The 16602-nt window shown below is 40.0% G+C and overlaps 1 protein-coding gene across 1 annotated transcript in view; it reads right to left on the reverse strand.

Annotated features, from left to right (window-relative positions):
- Positions 1-8750, reverse strand: part of L3MBTL4 (L3MBTL histone methyl-lysine binding protein 4) — a 154909-nt gene extending 146159 nt beyond the window's left edge. The window contains 1 exon segment of the mRNA XM_061399436.1: positions 8703-8750. Within this exon segment, the coding sequence (XP_061255420.1) occupies positions 8703-8750 (48 nt within the window).
- Positions 8751-16602: the final 7852 nt, after the last annotated feature.

The following is a 16602-nucleotide window of genomic DNA, read 5'->3' on the forward strand; positions in this document are numbered from 1 at the left end:
ACTGACTAAATTATAGTCTCAGAAATGGAAAGAAAGCACAGATCAGAGTGGGTGAAATACCGCAGAATTTAAGCAGCTCCAGATTAACAGAGATCTTTATGAACAAAGAAAAAGAACCCACACAGAACAAAATAAAGAGCTGCACAGAGGAACTTTTTAAAATAACTCATAAAGTCGGCTGATAACTCTGGCCGTACTGAGTGGATTCTACAAATCCTAACTCCAGTGTCTGAAACAATAAACCCACATATTTTTGTCTGAATAACAAAACTCTCCCAGGGAAACGAGACGAGGGTATTTCTAATATAAATTTCCTTTAACTGTAGGAGAAGAGCCGTGAAATGGGCCGCCCTTGACTCTAAATGCCACTACTTTCTTTTTTTAATTTTCCTTACTCTGAACATGACATTGGGTTCCCAGCTGGAACTGCAGATAAGCCGCCTTGACGGGGATTTTGGGCCCCTCCCAAGAACAAAAGAGAGCCTGATCTGTTTGTCTGGGTCTACCGCTTCAGATCCACTGAACTGCTTCCCACCCTGGAACTCTGAGCCCCACTATTTCAGAGGAGAGGGTACTAAGAGAAGAGGAGGCTCTGAACCAGGATCAGAATGCAGCTTCAGTTTCGCCCCAGAACTGAGAGCTCTGGGAAACACGAGAAACCAACATGAATGAGAATTCGCTCTGATCTTCAGAGTCCCAGCCAGCAATCAGCTTACATGACTGCACAGTGTCAGGCCACAGCCTGGTTTACAAACACACTTCTTTCTCTCTTGCCCTTGACGCGCCTTGTGTTTTAAACCCCAACCAAACAGCTGAGTACAACTTTTTTCAAAACATGTTTTGTATTTTGGTGGAGAGAACTGTTAAATGCCAATGAAGTTATCATAAAACTGGGGGGTAACACAATACATAGAGATGATAAAAACAGGTAGACAAGTAAACACTTGAGGTGAATTTAAAAAAGCATATGGACAAGGCCATAATGTGACCCTGAGCATATCTGGGTTCATAATATAACAAGGTGTCTCGTTACAGCTTGTAAAGCCATGCTAGTATTTAAAATGTTAGCTAAGATGGATCTAGGCTTCTTAGGTGGTGCCAGTGGTAAAGAACCTGCCTCCCAATGCAAGAGACAGCAAGAGAAGCGGGTTTGATCCCTGGGTCAGGAAGATCCCCTGGAGGAGGAAATGGCAACCCACTCCAGTATTCTTGCCTAGAAAACCCCACAGACAGAGGAGCCTGGCGGGCTACAGTCCACGGAGTTGAAGAATCAGACACGATTGAGTGACTGAGCACTGGAAACAAACTGTGAGTGACTGGAAACAAACTGAAGATTTACCAAGAGAGGACGGATACAGATATGTCCTTTTAACAATAGGTCATAAAGTTACACTGCAGAAGACTGTCGAATGGCAGAGAAAGTCTATGTTAATGACACACCAGGGGCTTCCCAGGTGGCTCAGATGGTAAAGAATCTGCCTGCAATGCAGGAGACCTGGGTTCAATCCCCTGGGAAGATCTCCTGGAGAAGGAAGTGGCTACCCAATCCAGTATTCTTGCCTGGAAAATCCCATGGACGGAGGAACCTGGTCAGCTACAGTCCATGGGGTCGCAGAGAGTCGGACACGACTGAGCGACTAACACACAATGACACACCAAGTGCGGAACAAAGGAGTTAAGGAAATAAATAATCCTTTTTGGTAAAACATATAATGGAAATAAAAAAGACTAAAATTGTGCAAAACAAAATCTTAAATGAAGTCATCTTTACATGCTGGGATTATAAATAATTTCTTCCCAATCTTCTTTGTACTTTAAACGTTTCTGCTTTCTAGATGGATAGCGATCCTTTGTAATTCAATAAAAAGATCATTTCTAAATAATAAAAATCTGGCAGTAAAGCTCAAAAATTGTTTTAAGTTTATAGTCTATGTTCCAGTAACTCCTCCTCCAGGGTTGATATGATAAGGAAGTGGTCCTGATAAAAGTTAATGGTAAAAATGGACATCACAACATTATTACAGTGATAACGCAAAGTAATAGTAATATGGGAGAAAGGTTAAAGAAATTTATATATTACATACACACATATATATGATTATGAAGCTGTCAAAAACTGTTTTTATAAAATATATTGAGAATTTTCTGAGTTAAGTAAACAAATCAAAAGACACAAAACAGTACATATTCTATGATCCTAAAATTTAAAATAGAATTGATTACATGTATTAAAATGTTCATTTTTCAACATATTTATAAAGCCCCTACTTCAGGCAAGGTACTCTGCATATATGAGTCCACACACATAGAAAGGTGTGTGGAAAAGTCCAAACTCACATGCATAGAAAAGTAATTGGAAAGAAACAGCAAAATATTAATGATGGTTATACATGGGGGGGTGGGACTGACATAAATATTCTTTCCTTGTTACTTTCTAGAGTTTTAAAATTGTCAACAAGCATTGTTATAACCATATACACACATACACTGCACAAACACACATTCATATACACACACCCTTGGAGAAGACTGGTCAAAACGTGCTATGTGAACATTAGTTTTAATGTTTATCTTGCAGTAAAATGTTCCTGGGGAAGGAGCAGATGGTAAAAGGTCAGAGCTGCAAGCATGTTGGTGGCAACAGGTGATAAAGTACACCTCCAAGTCAAACATTCAAACATCTCAAGACAATAAAGCAACTTGATGGAGTAACAAAAGCCAAACTCAACCCAGCTGGGCAGGAAGAATTCTTGTGGACTTTTAACTACTTAAAAAAATACGGGGACTTCCCTGGTGGTCCAGTGGTTAAGAATCTGCCCTGCAATGCAGCGGAAGTCAGTTCAATCTCTGGTCGGGGAACTAAGATCCCACGTACTAAGGAGCAACTAAGCCCTCGCACCATAATTAGAGAACCGTGCTCTGAAGCCCTCAAGCTCTGAGGCCCACACGCCACAACTTGTGAGCCTGCTTGCCACAACCAGAGAGTCCGTGTGCCCCAGCGATATATCCTACACGACACGATGAAGATCCCGCATGCTGCAACGCAGCCAAATGAATAACCAAATGCCAAACAAAAATGTCCTGAGTTCTTCTTAACATGCCAACAAGTGTGCTGTCTTCTGGAATAAAAATACAGACGCAGTGCCTGGTCTAGTAATTGAAAAATAAATAATGTGTACTATTTTTTCCTTTGATATTCATATATGCAATCAACAAAAAAGAGTTGCTCAGGTTATAAGGAAAAACTCATCAAATTTTTTGATATGAGTGGATAAATATTATGATATTTTTATATCAGTGGATAAATATTACTATTTTTCCAGCACAACACACTGACCTGTTCTTGCGAAGAAATACACATGCTAAAGTATAAAATTTTTTAAATGCACTTTAAGGAGAAGGGGGTGACAGAGGATGAGACGGTTGGATGGCATCACCAACTCAATGGACATGAGTTTGAGCAAGCCCCGGGAGACGGTGAAGGACAGGGAAGCCCGTAGTGCTGCAGTCCATGGGGTCGCAAAGAGTCAGACATGACTGAATGACTGAACAACAAAACCATTAAATAAGGCTGGAAGAACTGTCATCGGTGGATTTCCTGCCTTTGCCTGGAGACGGCAGGATGACTTCGTGTGGTTCCCACAAAGGAGCTCGCACACCGTCTGTTGGCCATCACAGCACCAGAAGATCTGCTGCCATTTCTACACAACATGAGACATTTGATTTTGCTAAACACAGAAAGCAATGTGACAAACCCTGAAGATCCTCCGGTAAGATTACTCAACATCCCTGTTTTCACATAACCATTTTACAACATTACAATTATACGCTTTACCAAAATCATTACAGCAGTGTTGACTCCCAAGCAGATATAAATATCTCGTTTTCTACGACAGTTGCATTCCTAAAATCATGTGTGTGTAGAGTGCTGTCACCCGGATGGTGACAGAGGTTGTTCCCAATGGGGAAGAAGATCGTTCCTTGTAAGAACAAGGACTATTCAAGACCGAGAGACACTGAGAGGACCTAGACCCAGTGGTAGGACTGCACCTGGACCTCAGAGCCCCAGATGGATGCCCACACGGACACGGTGGCGAGGGGAGGAAGAGGCTACGGGCGACCCCTATTGGCATCCAGCTCTGAGTTTTTTCAAACCTTAAACTTCTTTCTATATTGTAATAACCTATAATGAAAAAGAATATATATATATATATAAAACTGAGTCACTTTGCTGTACATCTGAATCATTATAAATCAACTATACTTCAGTAAAAAAGAAAAAATTATAACAGTATATTGTTAATTGAAGGTAATTGTACCATATTTAATTACATTGATGATTTTAAACACTCTTTTCCTCATTTAAAAATGATACATGCTGATTTTAACTGCCAAAAAAAGCACGATTTGTCAACAAATGAAACTATTTATCAAATTTGCTTTGGGGACTAAATGTACATCACAATTTAACCATATGTTATAGAAACAAAAGTAGGTAAAAACTGCTTCCCAAAGTAAATCATTTTAAAATTAAAAATAAATTGAAATGTTTTATCGATTTGGGAGCTCTAAAAATTCTCTCTTTAGCATGACTCCATTTTAACTTATAAAATATCTTTTTAGGAGTTCCAATATTAGAAACCCCAAAAGTACAGATATTCTGTCTGCCCCACAGCATATCTGTCTGGCCACTCAGCATCACATTCATCCCCATTCCCTAGAGAATACAGACTGAAGAACCACTGACAGATGAATTCTACCTGACAGTTAAGAATCCTAGTTCTAGGGAACTGCACAATGTTTATTAATGATGTTCTAATCTCAAATTAAACATGGCAGGGAGTGAAGAGTGAATAAGCTGTCGTTCTTAAGGATAGAACCATGTAAATCGTGTTCCTGAGAAACACCTCTCCAATTCCATTAACCATAAACACAACCTCACAACCTTTCACACCAGCATCTCAACTTCATTTCGAACATTATCTTGCATCCAGCCCCATCAGACAGTATCTTATAATATGTGAGAAAAACAACTGTCGGTAGCAACCAACCAATTTTATCACACATGGATATAAATAATGCCTCCCTTTGTGGTACCCACTGGAAATGATATAATTTTCCCAGTGTTAACAACTTATTGCTGTTGGGAAATAAACCCAGAATTAGATGCTCCCTGAATATAATTGCACTTCCCAAACCTTCACCCTCTAATAGCTCCACGGTGTCACTGGAACGAAGACTTCTGCCTGCTCTGCTGAGAGCATTTTTCATTTGCACATTTAGGCTGAGTCTCATTCCAATACAACTGAATTCAAAACCAGTTGCTGCTCATTTCCCTGAATGGCGCGGGTGCTGAGAGTGAGGACACAACATGCTGAGGATGCCTGGGGACTTGACTTGTGCTCACGTTGCACCAGCTCTACTGGGGGAGACACAAGTGCAGACAAACAAGTGTCACCCTCACCCGGCATATGGAGGTACTCAACGTTTTGGTGAATAAATAGGCAGACACAGTGCTAATGGGCACCAGTTAAGAAATCCAAACAAAGCATCTGCGAACAAAATGAAGAAGGATTGATTCTGAACAGAGGGAACTTCCTGGAGACCTCTGCCTCCCAGAAAACCAGAATTCAGCAGGCAGTCTAGGTGGGAGCAGCAGGAGCAAAAGGAGAGAGGGGAGAGCTAAAAGCCTCTGCCAGGCGTCGTCTGGGACATCATCCCGGAGCCTGCGGGGCCATAGAGCAGAAGCTGGGGTCACTGAACAGGAAAGGGAAGACAGTAAAATCATGTAACTTAGTATCTGAACAAATGAAAGTGCATACCACAAAAATGTCAGCTCCCCCCAAGTTAATAGTGAATTCACTTCCAAATTAGAATCTCAACTGGTTTTAATTTAAATTGGGTAAACTTAGTTTGTACTGAAATCCCAGACATTCTGGTGGTACAGTAATTAGATTCTCCTGGGTTTCCTAGGTATAAAATCACATCATCTGCACATATATAGAGAGAGAGAGAGAGCGAGAGAGAGCTCGTTTATATCACTCATTAAATTCTGTTTTTTATTTCATTCACTAAAACCTCCAAAACAATACTGAATAGCAATGATGACAGTGGGCATTTCAATTTCTTGATTTTAATTTAAATATTTTGATGTTTACCTATTTGGTATATTCACTATTATATTTTGGTAAATAATTTTTATTATATTCTTTAACACACCAATTTTTGCAAGGAATGGTGGCTAAATTTTATCAAAAATCTTTCAGTGTTAAAAATCATTATATGGCTTTTCCTTTTTAATCTGCTGATGTAAGAATTATGTTGGCAGATTTTATAATACTGAACTGTGTTGCACTGTTTAATTTACATTACTGCATGCTATATCCTCCTTGGTAATAAGATATCATTTTTCTAATATGCTGCTGGATTACATTTGGCAATATTTATTTAGAATTTCATATTTGTATGTGACATGTATTTGTCACCTACAGTTTTGGCTTTGTGCTATGTTCCTCAGATTTCATATGCTGGTTTCATAAAACTTTTTCATCTTTTTACATGGCTTGAAAGAGTCTGAATATCATTGGAATTACTTGTTCTTTTAAAGTTGAAGGATAGTTCAGCTGTGATCCTGGCTGGATCCTGTCCTCCAGTCTATTTTACTGTTTGACCTATTCAAATATTCAACTTTTCCTGGATGCGTTTTGATAATCATTATTTTGCTAGGAAATCATCCAGTTACTCCGGAGTTTCAAATGTGTTGCTATAGAAAAGTCTGTATTATTCCTTTGCTTTTGCTTAAAAAACAGAAAAAAACCTTTTCCCTTTTTCTTTTCTTTTTTATTATTTATTTTTTATTAATCTTTACTTTTATTTTCTTGTTAATTATTATTAACTATTAATTAAGGTTAAGATGCATATGGGTATTACTATTACTTAGCTATTAAAAAGAATGCATTTGAATCAGTTCTAATGAGGTGGATGAAACTGGAGCCTATTATATAGAGTGAAGTAAGCCAAAAAGAAAAACACCAGTACAGTATACTAATGCATATATAAGGAATTTAGAAATATGGTAACAATGACCCTATATGCAAGACAGCAAAAGACACAGATGTAAAGAACAGACTTTTGGACTCTGTGGGAGAAGCCAAGGATGGGATGATTTGAGAGAATAGCATTGAAACATGTATATTACCATATGTGAAATAGATCGTAAGTCCAGGTTCAATGCATGAGACAGGGCACTTAGGGCCGGAGCACTGGGATGACCCTGAGGGATGGGATGGGGAAGGAGGGTTCAGGACGGGGGACAACATGTACACCCATGGCTGATTCATGTCAATGTATGGCAAAAACCACTACAATATTGTAAAGTAATTAGCCTCCAATTAAAATAAATAATTTTAAAAAAAAACACCTAATTCAGGAAAGACAGACATTGATTCTTGTATCAGATGTTTAAGGCCAGCCACTAGATATACTGCAATTCTCTTTGAAAGTGAAAATGAAAGTGTTCACTGCTCAGTCCTGTCCAGCTGTTTGCGACCCCATGGACTGTAGCCTGCCAGGGTCCTCTGTCCATGGAATTGTTCAAGCAAGAATACTTGGTGGGTTGCCATGCCCTCCTCTTTGAAGAGCTCAGATTGTGCCCATCTCTAGAATGACATTTTGTTTCATCCCCTAAATATACAAACTCTTTAAAAAATATTTTTGTTAATTACTAAAATTATTTAAAAATGGATTATTTAAAATTTTTAAAAAAGATGCATATGGGCTTCCCTGGTGGCTCAATGATAAAGAATATGCCTGCAATGCAGGAGACCTGGGTTCAATCCCTGGGTGGGAAAGATCCCCTGGAGGAGGGCTTAGCAACCCACTCCAGTATTCTTTCCTGGAGAATCACATGGACAGAGTAGCCTGGTGGCTACAGTCCATGGGATCGCAAAGAGTCAGACATGACTTAAGTGACTTGGCACACATGGCACACAGTTAAGAGAATGGGTTAAGTGGTGACTTACTCATACATAAAAAGAGATCAACAAGAAGGAGAAAAGAAGACTGGGGAGACTGTGAGTTGACATAGTGAAGGATAACCAGGAAGAGTTTACCTGCATCCAGCCTGGAGCTGAGATATGGACCTGCAGTGAGGCAGAAACAACCGGGTTATCATCCAGATAACAGAAGTCATCAAGAGAAAAAGTGAAAAAGGAGACGAGAGTCAAAGCTGAAACACAGGGACTTCTCAACACTGGCGTGAAAGGTAGAGAGTAAAAATCTGATTAGAAGAGAAAGCACAGGGACATAAAGTCCAAAAAGATATTAGGATACAAGAAAGGAGCAAGTGATGAAGGAGAAGGAGAGGGGAAAGAAGGGGAGGAAGATGAAGAGAAGGGCAAGGAGGTGGGGACGAAGAAGAGGGGAAGAAGAAGAGGAGCTGGAGAAGCAGGAGGAGAAGAGGAAGAAACAGCTACTGCCTCAACTGAGAGTTCAGCACAGATGGTTGACTTGGGACACAGAGACAAGGTGAAGGGTCACTGGAACAGAGGACTGGATGCAGATCAGGGCTCCTGAGAGGGTCCAGGTCTGTCACCAGAGGAGAAAGAACTAAGAAAGCTCAGGATCCTTACAGGAGCATTCAGATGATGGTGGAGTTTATTGTAAAGAGACATTTGTGCTGGGATCCCTCCATGCTAACTGACTGCCCCTTTGACGTCCAGGGCCAGTGGGTCTACAGGAGTAATTTTCATCGCCAAGACACCTTAAAGTCAACCCACATAACTGTGGGTTGATATTAAAATACTCCCCTGTGAATACCATGCTGTCAGCCATCAAATTTACATCCATCTATATGAGACGACGGCGTCCTCTTCTTAGAGTCATTAACTACACATTTCCCTTGACCTTTGCTTCTCTGTATCCTAGACACGTCTCATGTCATCTGGTGAATATAGCAGAGCTCCAGTTCTCATTAATTTAATTAATTCTGTCGATTAGAATTTAGATTCTCCCCTACTCAAGATATCTCCTGCTGGGCTTCGATGAATGGACATGCTTAAAATAGTATTCAAGATTGTTTGTTCTCTTCACATTACAAGTGTTTAAAATAGATTATTCCCCAAATCATATCTTAACCTCACAGCTTGCTAACCTTTCAAAACACTAATCATTCACAGTGGATGTAAATTTAAAATCCATGAAGGAATGCTGCATTTCAGTTCACTCGCAGATTGTTTAGGGCAAAATAGAGTACTTGTATCAGCCAAAAGATAAATTAGCACTATTTAAAGGAAATTTTTAACGTAAAAATATCTAGAACAGTTTTGTGAAATTAAATTCTTGAAAAGCACATTCAAAGCAGCAGCAAAGATTCCATCACTCCCCATCGGCCTCTTTGCTACTGAGCTCTTTAGGACTCTTTTGGGATGACAGCCCCTTAGTCCTAATTAGATCATGTTGTGTATATGCAACAAGAAAGCACTGTATTTGTAGACCTCATGACTGTGTGTTTATGTGCACTCAATCATGTCTGGCTCATTGCAACCCCGTGGACTGTAGCCTGCCAGGATCCTCTGTCCATGGGATTCTCCAGGCAAGAATACTGGACTTAGTTGCCATTTCCTTCTCCAGAGGATCTTCCCTACCCAGGGATTGAACCTGCATCTCTTGCATTGGCAGGCAAAATCTTTACCACTAGCGCCACCGGCATGACTAAACACCCCTAAGCAAATGAGCTCAGTAATGGTGCTGTTCCCTTAGCAACGGGTGCATGGTCATCCCGCCTCCTGCAAAGAAGCCCCAAGTGGTTCTGCAACCAGAGCTAATGAAGGCAGGACAGCCCCCAAAGACGTTCATACCCTCATCTTCAGAAACCATGACTACACTATGTCATACGGCAAAAGTGATTCTGCTGGTATGGTTAGGTTAAGGTTCTTGAGATGGGGAGATAACCTTGGCTTATCCATGTGGATCCAATAGGATCACAGAGGTCTCTGAAAGTGGACAAGCTTTCCCAGTTGTGGTCAGAGGAAGATGTGACTGTGACAACAAAAACCCAAGAGATGGTCCTTTGCTAGTTTTGAAGATAGAGGAAGGGACCATGAGACAAAGAGTGCAGGAGATCTCAAGAAGCTAGAAAAGGCAAGAAACAGATTCCCCACCCTCAACCTTTGAGCCTCTGGAAGGGACGCAGCCCTGCCCATTGAATTTAGTCCAGTGGGATCCAAGTCAAGCTTCTAACCTGAGGAACTGGAAGATCACCAATATCTGCTATTCAAACTGTTAAGTCATGGTTACGGGACATTAGCACTGAAGTGTAATCAGGAATAACTGGTATTTAGCTGTTCAGGGCTTCCCAGGCAGTGCAGCGGTAAAGAGTCTGCCTGCTCATGCAGGAGACACAAGAGATGCGGGTTCCATCCCTGGGTCAGGAAGACCCTCTGGAAGAGGAAATGGCAATCTACTTCAGTGTTCTTGTCTGGGAAATCCCAAGGACAGAGGAGCCTGAAAGGCTACACTCCATGGGGTTGCAAAGAGTCAGACACGACTGAGCAGCTGAGCACACACACACACACACAACTGTTTAAACTCACTACCAAAAGTTTCTAAATGCTCAACAAATAATCATACTTCATTAGACTGAAAAATAAGAAGGAATCCACAAATAATAAGTTAGTTTAGGACAATAGGTGTCACACAGTAGGAACGGTATTCTCTGATTTGAACTGAGGTTTAAAATACAAAAATATATAAAGTACAGAAATTATAAAAGAACTTTTGAAATGTATCCATAGCTAATATTTTCCTGTCTGTTTAAGATGATGTTCTGGGAGCTGATTTATAAAAAAGAGCATTGTTATCTACAAAAACCTTCCACTATCTTAGCATTTTTTTGTACAGAAAGATTCTGATGTTAACTCTCCAAAATAGTTTTGAATATAGTCATAAAGCTTCAGACTGGGAACTATCTAATAAATCAGCTAATCATTTTAAATACGAAAGAACTGATTTCCCTGAGGTTTAGTTTTGGCATAAATGTCTCACTCTGTGGCTCCATCACTCTGATAAGCCATAAATGTGCACTAATTTAAATAGCTGGTTTCAATTCCCAAGAATCCTTTCTATGCTTTAAAAATCATCAGTAAAATATAGCTTCCTTGTCAGATTACCTCCTGAATTACTGAATTCATATTTGCTGTTATAAAACAGTAATCATGATAACAACTATCAGAGAAAAATAATTTCTCCTAACATCCGAAGCCCTGTGAAGACAACTACAGATAATTAAAAGTATAAACAAAATGGCAGACCAGAGGCTTATCTCGGTAGAATACTTTCCAACACATATGCAATATTAAAATAGTAGCGTCTGAAACTTCTAAAACCTAGCTTTCTATAGCTTTAAGTTTAATTGGGGGAAAAAGAAATTCTACGTCAACATCTCTATCATTCTATGTGGAAAGCCTGCATCCAGACTGCTGTGTGGGGTCCTGGCTCCCACATGGGTTTGGGGGGCTCCATCTGGGACCCTTGCTCGCTGCTCCTCCTCTCCCCTTGGTGGGGGAGGTGCAGTCGGGGAGGTATCCTCAGCCTTCTGCTCAAGGAGCTCCCCCAGAGGGGACCCTCAGAGGGGTCCCCTGCACTTACAGGCTCATCCATTACCTGCACAACTGACAACCCCTCCACCCCTCTCACCAGACCCTCAGTCTCCACACAGAAGCCCAGCGTTGCCCCTCAAGGGAACTTGGTGCTCTTTCCTGGGTTCAAGAGTCTTACTGCCTACTAGGAACCCCTAATGACAGGTGCAGAGGCTCCTTTGCAGGACAGATTGAGAGCATAAATAATCTGAAGATGCCTTAGCAAGTTCTCTAGTGAAGTAAAAGTTTAGCATGATGTCTTCTTTCACAGTGTTAAGAATTCACAGAATTAAAGAACTGTTTTCAATACATATAAATTACAAAGTTTATTATCAAAATATCAAAATATATCAAAATTTTTAATAGATTTCTTTAAAGACTTTTTTGGATTTTACAATACTGAAAGATGACCATCCATGACAGGACATACACAAAAAAGGATAATTAATATATTAAGTATCATCTAAATTAAATGACCTAGATATAAGACATGAAACCATAAAACTCCTAGAAGAAAACCCAAGCCAAACATTCTCAGACATAAATTAGGGCAATATTTTCTTAGGTCAGTCTCCCAAGGTAAAACAAATAAAAGCAAAACTAAACAAATGGGACCTAATCAAACTTCTAAGCTTTTGCAAAGGAAATTCATCAACAAAACAAAAAAAACAACCTACAGAATGGGAGAAAATATTTGCAAATGATGTGACCAACAGGGGTTAATATCCATAATATACAAAGAGTTCATACAACTCAATATCAAAATGAAAAACAAACAACCCAATCAAAAAATGTACAAAAAATCTAAACAGACATATCTCTAAAGAAGACACACAGAGGGCCAACAAGCAATAAAAAGATACTCACATCACTGATAACTAGAGAAATGCAAATCAAAACTACAGTGAAATACCACCTCACACCAGTCAGAATGGCCATAATCAAAAAGTCTACAAATAAATCCTGGAAAGCGTATGGAGAAAAGGGAAACCTCCCACACTGTTGGCAAGAATGTGAAGTGGTACAACCAGTATGGAAAAGAGCACTGAGTTTCCTTAAAAAACTAAAAACAGATATGATTTAACAATCCCACTCCTGGCCATACATTCCTAAAAGATGAAGACTTAATTCAAAAATATACATGGACCCTAATGTTCACTGCAGTACTGTTTACAATAGCCAAGACATGGAAGTAACTCAAACGCCCATCAACAGATGACTGGCCTAAGATGTGGTAGACTTATGATGGAATATTACTCAGCCATAAGAAAGAATGAAATATTGTCATCTGCAGCAACATGGACGGACCCAGAGATTATCACACTAAGGGAAGTAAATCAGACGGAGAAAGACACATACCATACGATATCACTTATATGTGGAATCTAAAAATTAATACTAACGAATCTACACAAAACAGAAATAGACTCAAAAATATAGAAAATAAACTTACAGTTACCAAAGGGGAAAAGGGAAGAAGGGGAAGGGATAAATTAGGAGTATGGGTTTAACAGATACACACTATTATACATAACACAGATAAACAGCAAGGATTTACTGTATAGCACAGGGAACTACATTCAATATCTTATAATAATCTATAAAGGAAAAAAAATCTGAAAAAAAATATATGTGTATACCTGAATTATTTTGCTGTATACCTGAAACTAACACAAAATTGTAAATCAACAATACTTCAATACAAAATAAATTTTTTTTAAATTTTAAATAAATGGATACATACATACATAAAAAATTCTACATGGCCCATACAAACTGTCTTTATAAGATAGGCTTTATGAACACAGCCCTTGTCCTACTGATGTGCTTTATACCGTTCCATCCACTATCATCTACTGATTGACTCCAGGAAGAAAGAAATACATGATTTTCTTTGTGCCAGTACATACATGCACAGACCACCACTCACCCACCCAGAAGTGACAGAACACCAGAGGGGAGGTTTGGTGACTTAACCCATTAAATTCAAAGATTGCAAACCAGCATCAAGAGAAAATAGATGATCTGAAAGCACAAACAGAACAACTTGCTAGAGAGAAGCACTTCTGTTGTAGTGCATGGGGATGCTTCAATTACTGATGTTCCCTCACCCCAGAAGTTCATTAGTTGGAAAAAATTCCCCTGCTTCTTCTCCAGTGACAGTTTCTCAGCTTGATGAAAAGGAGGCTATTTAGGTTAAAAAGTCCCAAATGCCTAAACATCTCGTTGTGTCCTTAAAAGCCATGCTGCTGCTGCTGCTAAGTCGCTTCAGTCGTGTCCAACTCTGTGTGACCCCATAGATGGCAGCCCACCAGACTCCCCCGTCCCTGGGATTCTCCAGGCAAGAACACTGGAGTGGGTTGCCATTTCCTTCTCCACCTTAAAAGCCATAAATGCCATCAAAAGATAGGAATCTTCTAAATTAAAACCGATTTGGTTTTCACTTTTCTGATATTGATATTCCATTCTCAGGTAGGGAATTACCTTGGTGTAAGTGAACAGATCTCTCACAACGCTTAAAAAAGTGCAGACATTAGTTCCACTGGCATATAATTATTTTGCAAGAGAGTACCTCTGTCTGTATACCCAGGAAGTGGACCAGTTCCTCTAACAGGAGACTGCAGGGACAACGCTCAAGGCGCGTCCCTGAATCTTTCAGAATCACTTAATGAGCCACATCCCTCAGCACAGCCACTACTCCCTGGAAGTAGTCTAGCACTTTTGGAAGCTGTGTTAATTCTTCTTCAGGCCATCTAGCTAATTAATATTTGAGGATTTCAGTAATTCATGACTTCAGTAGACTAAACAATAGCTCCTATGGGCTGGACTGGACTTCGTTATATGCCTTTTTTAAAAGATGCTGAACTTTAGTGAGAGATAAGGCATTGCATTAAAAAATTTTTTTTTAAAAACCAAATGCCCTGGGCTATGCTGGGAGAAAATAGAATAGGGAGGAAAATATAAAATAAGGCAAGTAAGGAAGACAATGGGTTTTGAAGGCGCCAGCTGTTTGGATGAGGCCTGAGGAAGAATTCTCCCGGCAGCGGGAATAGTTCTTCAGACAGCGCGGTCTACACTGCGTGCTCTATTCAGCTAAGCAGACCAACCCCTGTGGAGGGTGGCAGGTGAGGGGCAAGTGCAGACACTGAGAGGCCTGGAACGATACTCTGCAGAAAGGACACGGGGCACTCTGCTAGCAGGGTCTCCTCAGGTCGGTTTCAGCTGGGTTAGAGAGGGTTTCAAGACTGAACATGGGCTTCCCAGGTGGCACTCCTGGTAAAGATCTCGCCTGCCAGCAGGTTAGCTGTAAGAGACACAGGTTCCACCCCTGGGTCAGGAATATCCCTTTGAGGAGGCCACGGCAACCCACTCTAGTATTCTTGCCTGGAGAATCCCACTGTCAGAGGGGTCAGATGGGCTACAGCCCATATGGTCGCAGAGTCAAACACGACTGAAGTGACTTAGCAGCAGCAGCAACCCCAGCAAAGACTGAACAATAAGAAAAGTGACGACAAGCAGCTAGCCACTGCTGTCTGTATTAGCAAATAATACTAACAGAGACAAGTTTTCTCTTGAGGGTCTCTAGCACAGTCAGTAATTTTTTTTTTAAACATAGGAGTATTATAGCTGAGAGTTTCCAAAAGAACCAAAAAATTTGATCTTATGGCATGACTATGTCAAAATAATTTAGTTCAGCCAGTCCCCAAGGACACAGAGGGTGTAGAGACACTTTAATTTTAGCAGTTACTCTTCCCATCCCATTTTTAAGCAAGATTCCAGCTTTCTCTGAGTTTTAATAGCTACAGAGAAGGAGAAATGGTAAAGTAGAAAGACCACATGCTTTAGAATTTGTAGATGTGGGTTCAAATCCTGGATCCACCACTCACTATTTAGGTTTGTGCTGTGCTCAGTAGCTCAATAGTATCCAACTCTCTGTGATCCCATGGACAGTAGCCCGCCAGGCTCCACTGTCCATGGAATTTTCCAGGCAAGAATACTGGAGTGGGTTTCCATTTCCTCCTCCATGGAATCTTCCCAACCCAGGGATTGAACCTGCATCTCTTGTGTCTCCTGCATTGACAGGTGGATTCTTTACCACTGAGCCCCTGGGAAGCCAAGTTGGGTTTACCCTCAGTCAATCAAATGGCCCCTCAAGGCTTCATCATCTGTAACACAGAGGTCAATGCCAATAATAGAGACTGGGTAGTCAATAAATTATTTTGTGGTGATTTGCAAAGAAATGCCCTGTTTGTTGTAAAATCACTACAAAGAATTAAAGTGTTTATTTTTCAATATAATTTTCTGTTCACATATAAATATGTATGAGTTCACAGTTTCTGCTTTCCTTTTGTTATTATTTTTAAGACAGAAGGTAAGTGACTAAATCTCTTTTGTTTAACAAGCAGCCTAAGAAAAGATTAAACTATTTCCGGAACTACATGGAGGAAAATCTCCATTATAATACTAGGACAATAGGCAATTTGAGGAATGGTTTCGTTTATCCCATTAAAAGTGGTAAAAATACAAATCCTCAAAAGCCCCTCACATAATTCAATTTGCATTCTTTGAGCATCTTGCTGGCATCTGTATACACACAGCAGATCTCATCCTTCTTCTAAGCATTAAGCTATTTCTCCAGCTGGGACAGCAACGGCACTAATGTCAGATCCAGAGAAGTATAAGCCACAGGATGACACGCTGCGGACTGGACCGCTAAATATAAAACAAGTCTGACAACAGGAGAGCAACAAGAAGCTGCTTCCTGGTGAAACTGAAATCAACTAAGACAAACACACAATTGGTATAATGATTACTATAAATACTAAATTTCTAAAAAAATCTTTAATTTGGGGGTCTGAATATTTTTAATTTGTTGACTTAATCTGCTTTTCTTTTCTTAGAATTAAATGCCTCAACTGTGAAATAAGAGAATCTAAAACAATTTACATTAGTGTGAAAATAGAGC

Source organism: Bos javanicus, chromosome 24 (genome assembly GCF_032452875.1).
Source record: "Bos javanicus breed banteng chromosome 24, ARS-OSU_banteng_1.0, whole genome shotgun sequence".
Classification (NCBI taxonomy): domain Eukaryota; kingdom Metazoa; phylum Chordata; class Mammalia; order Artiodactyla; family Bovidae; genus Bos; species Bos javanicus.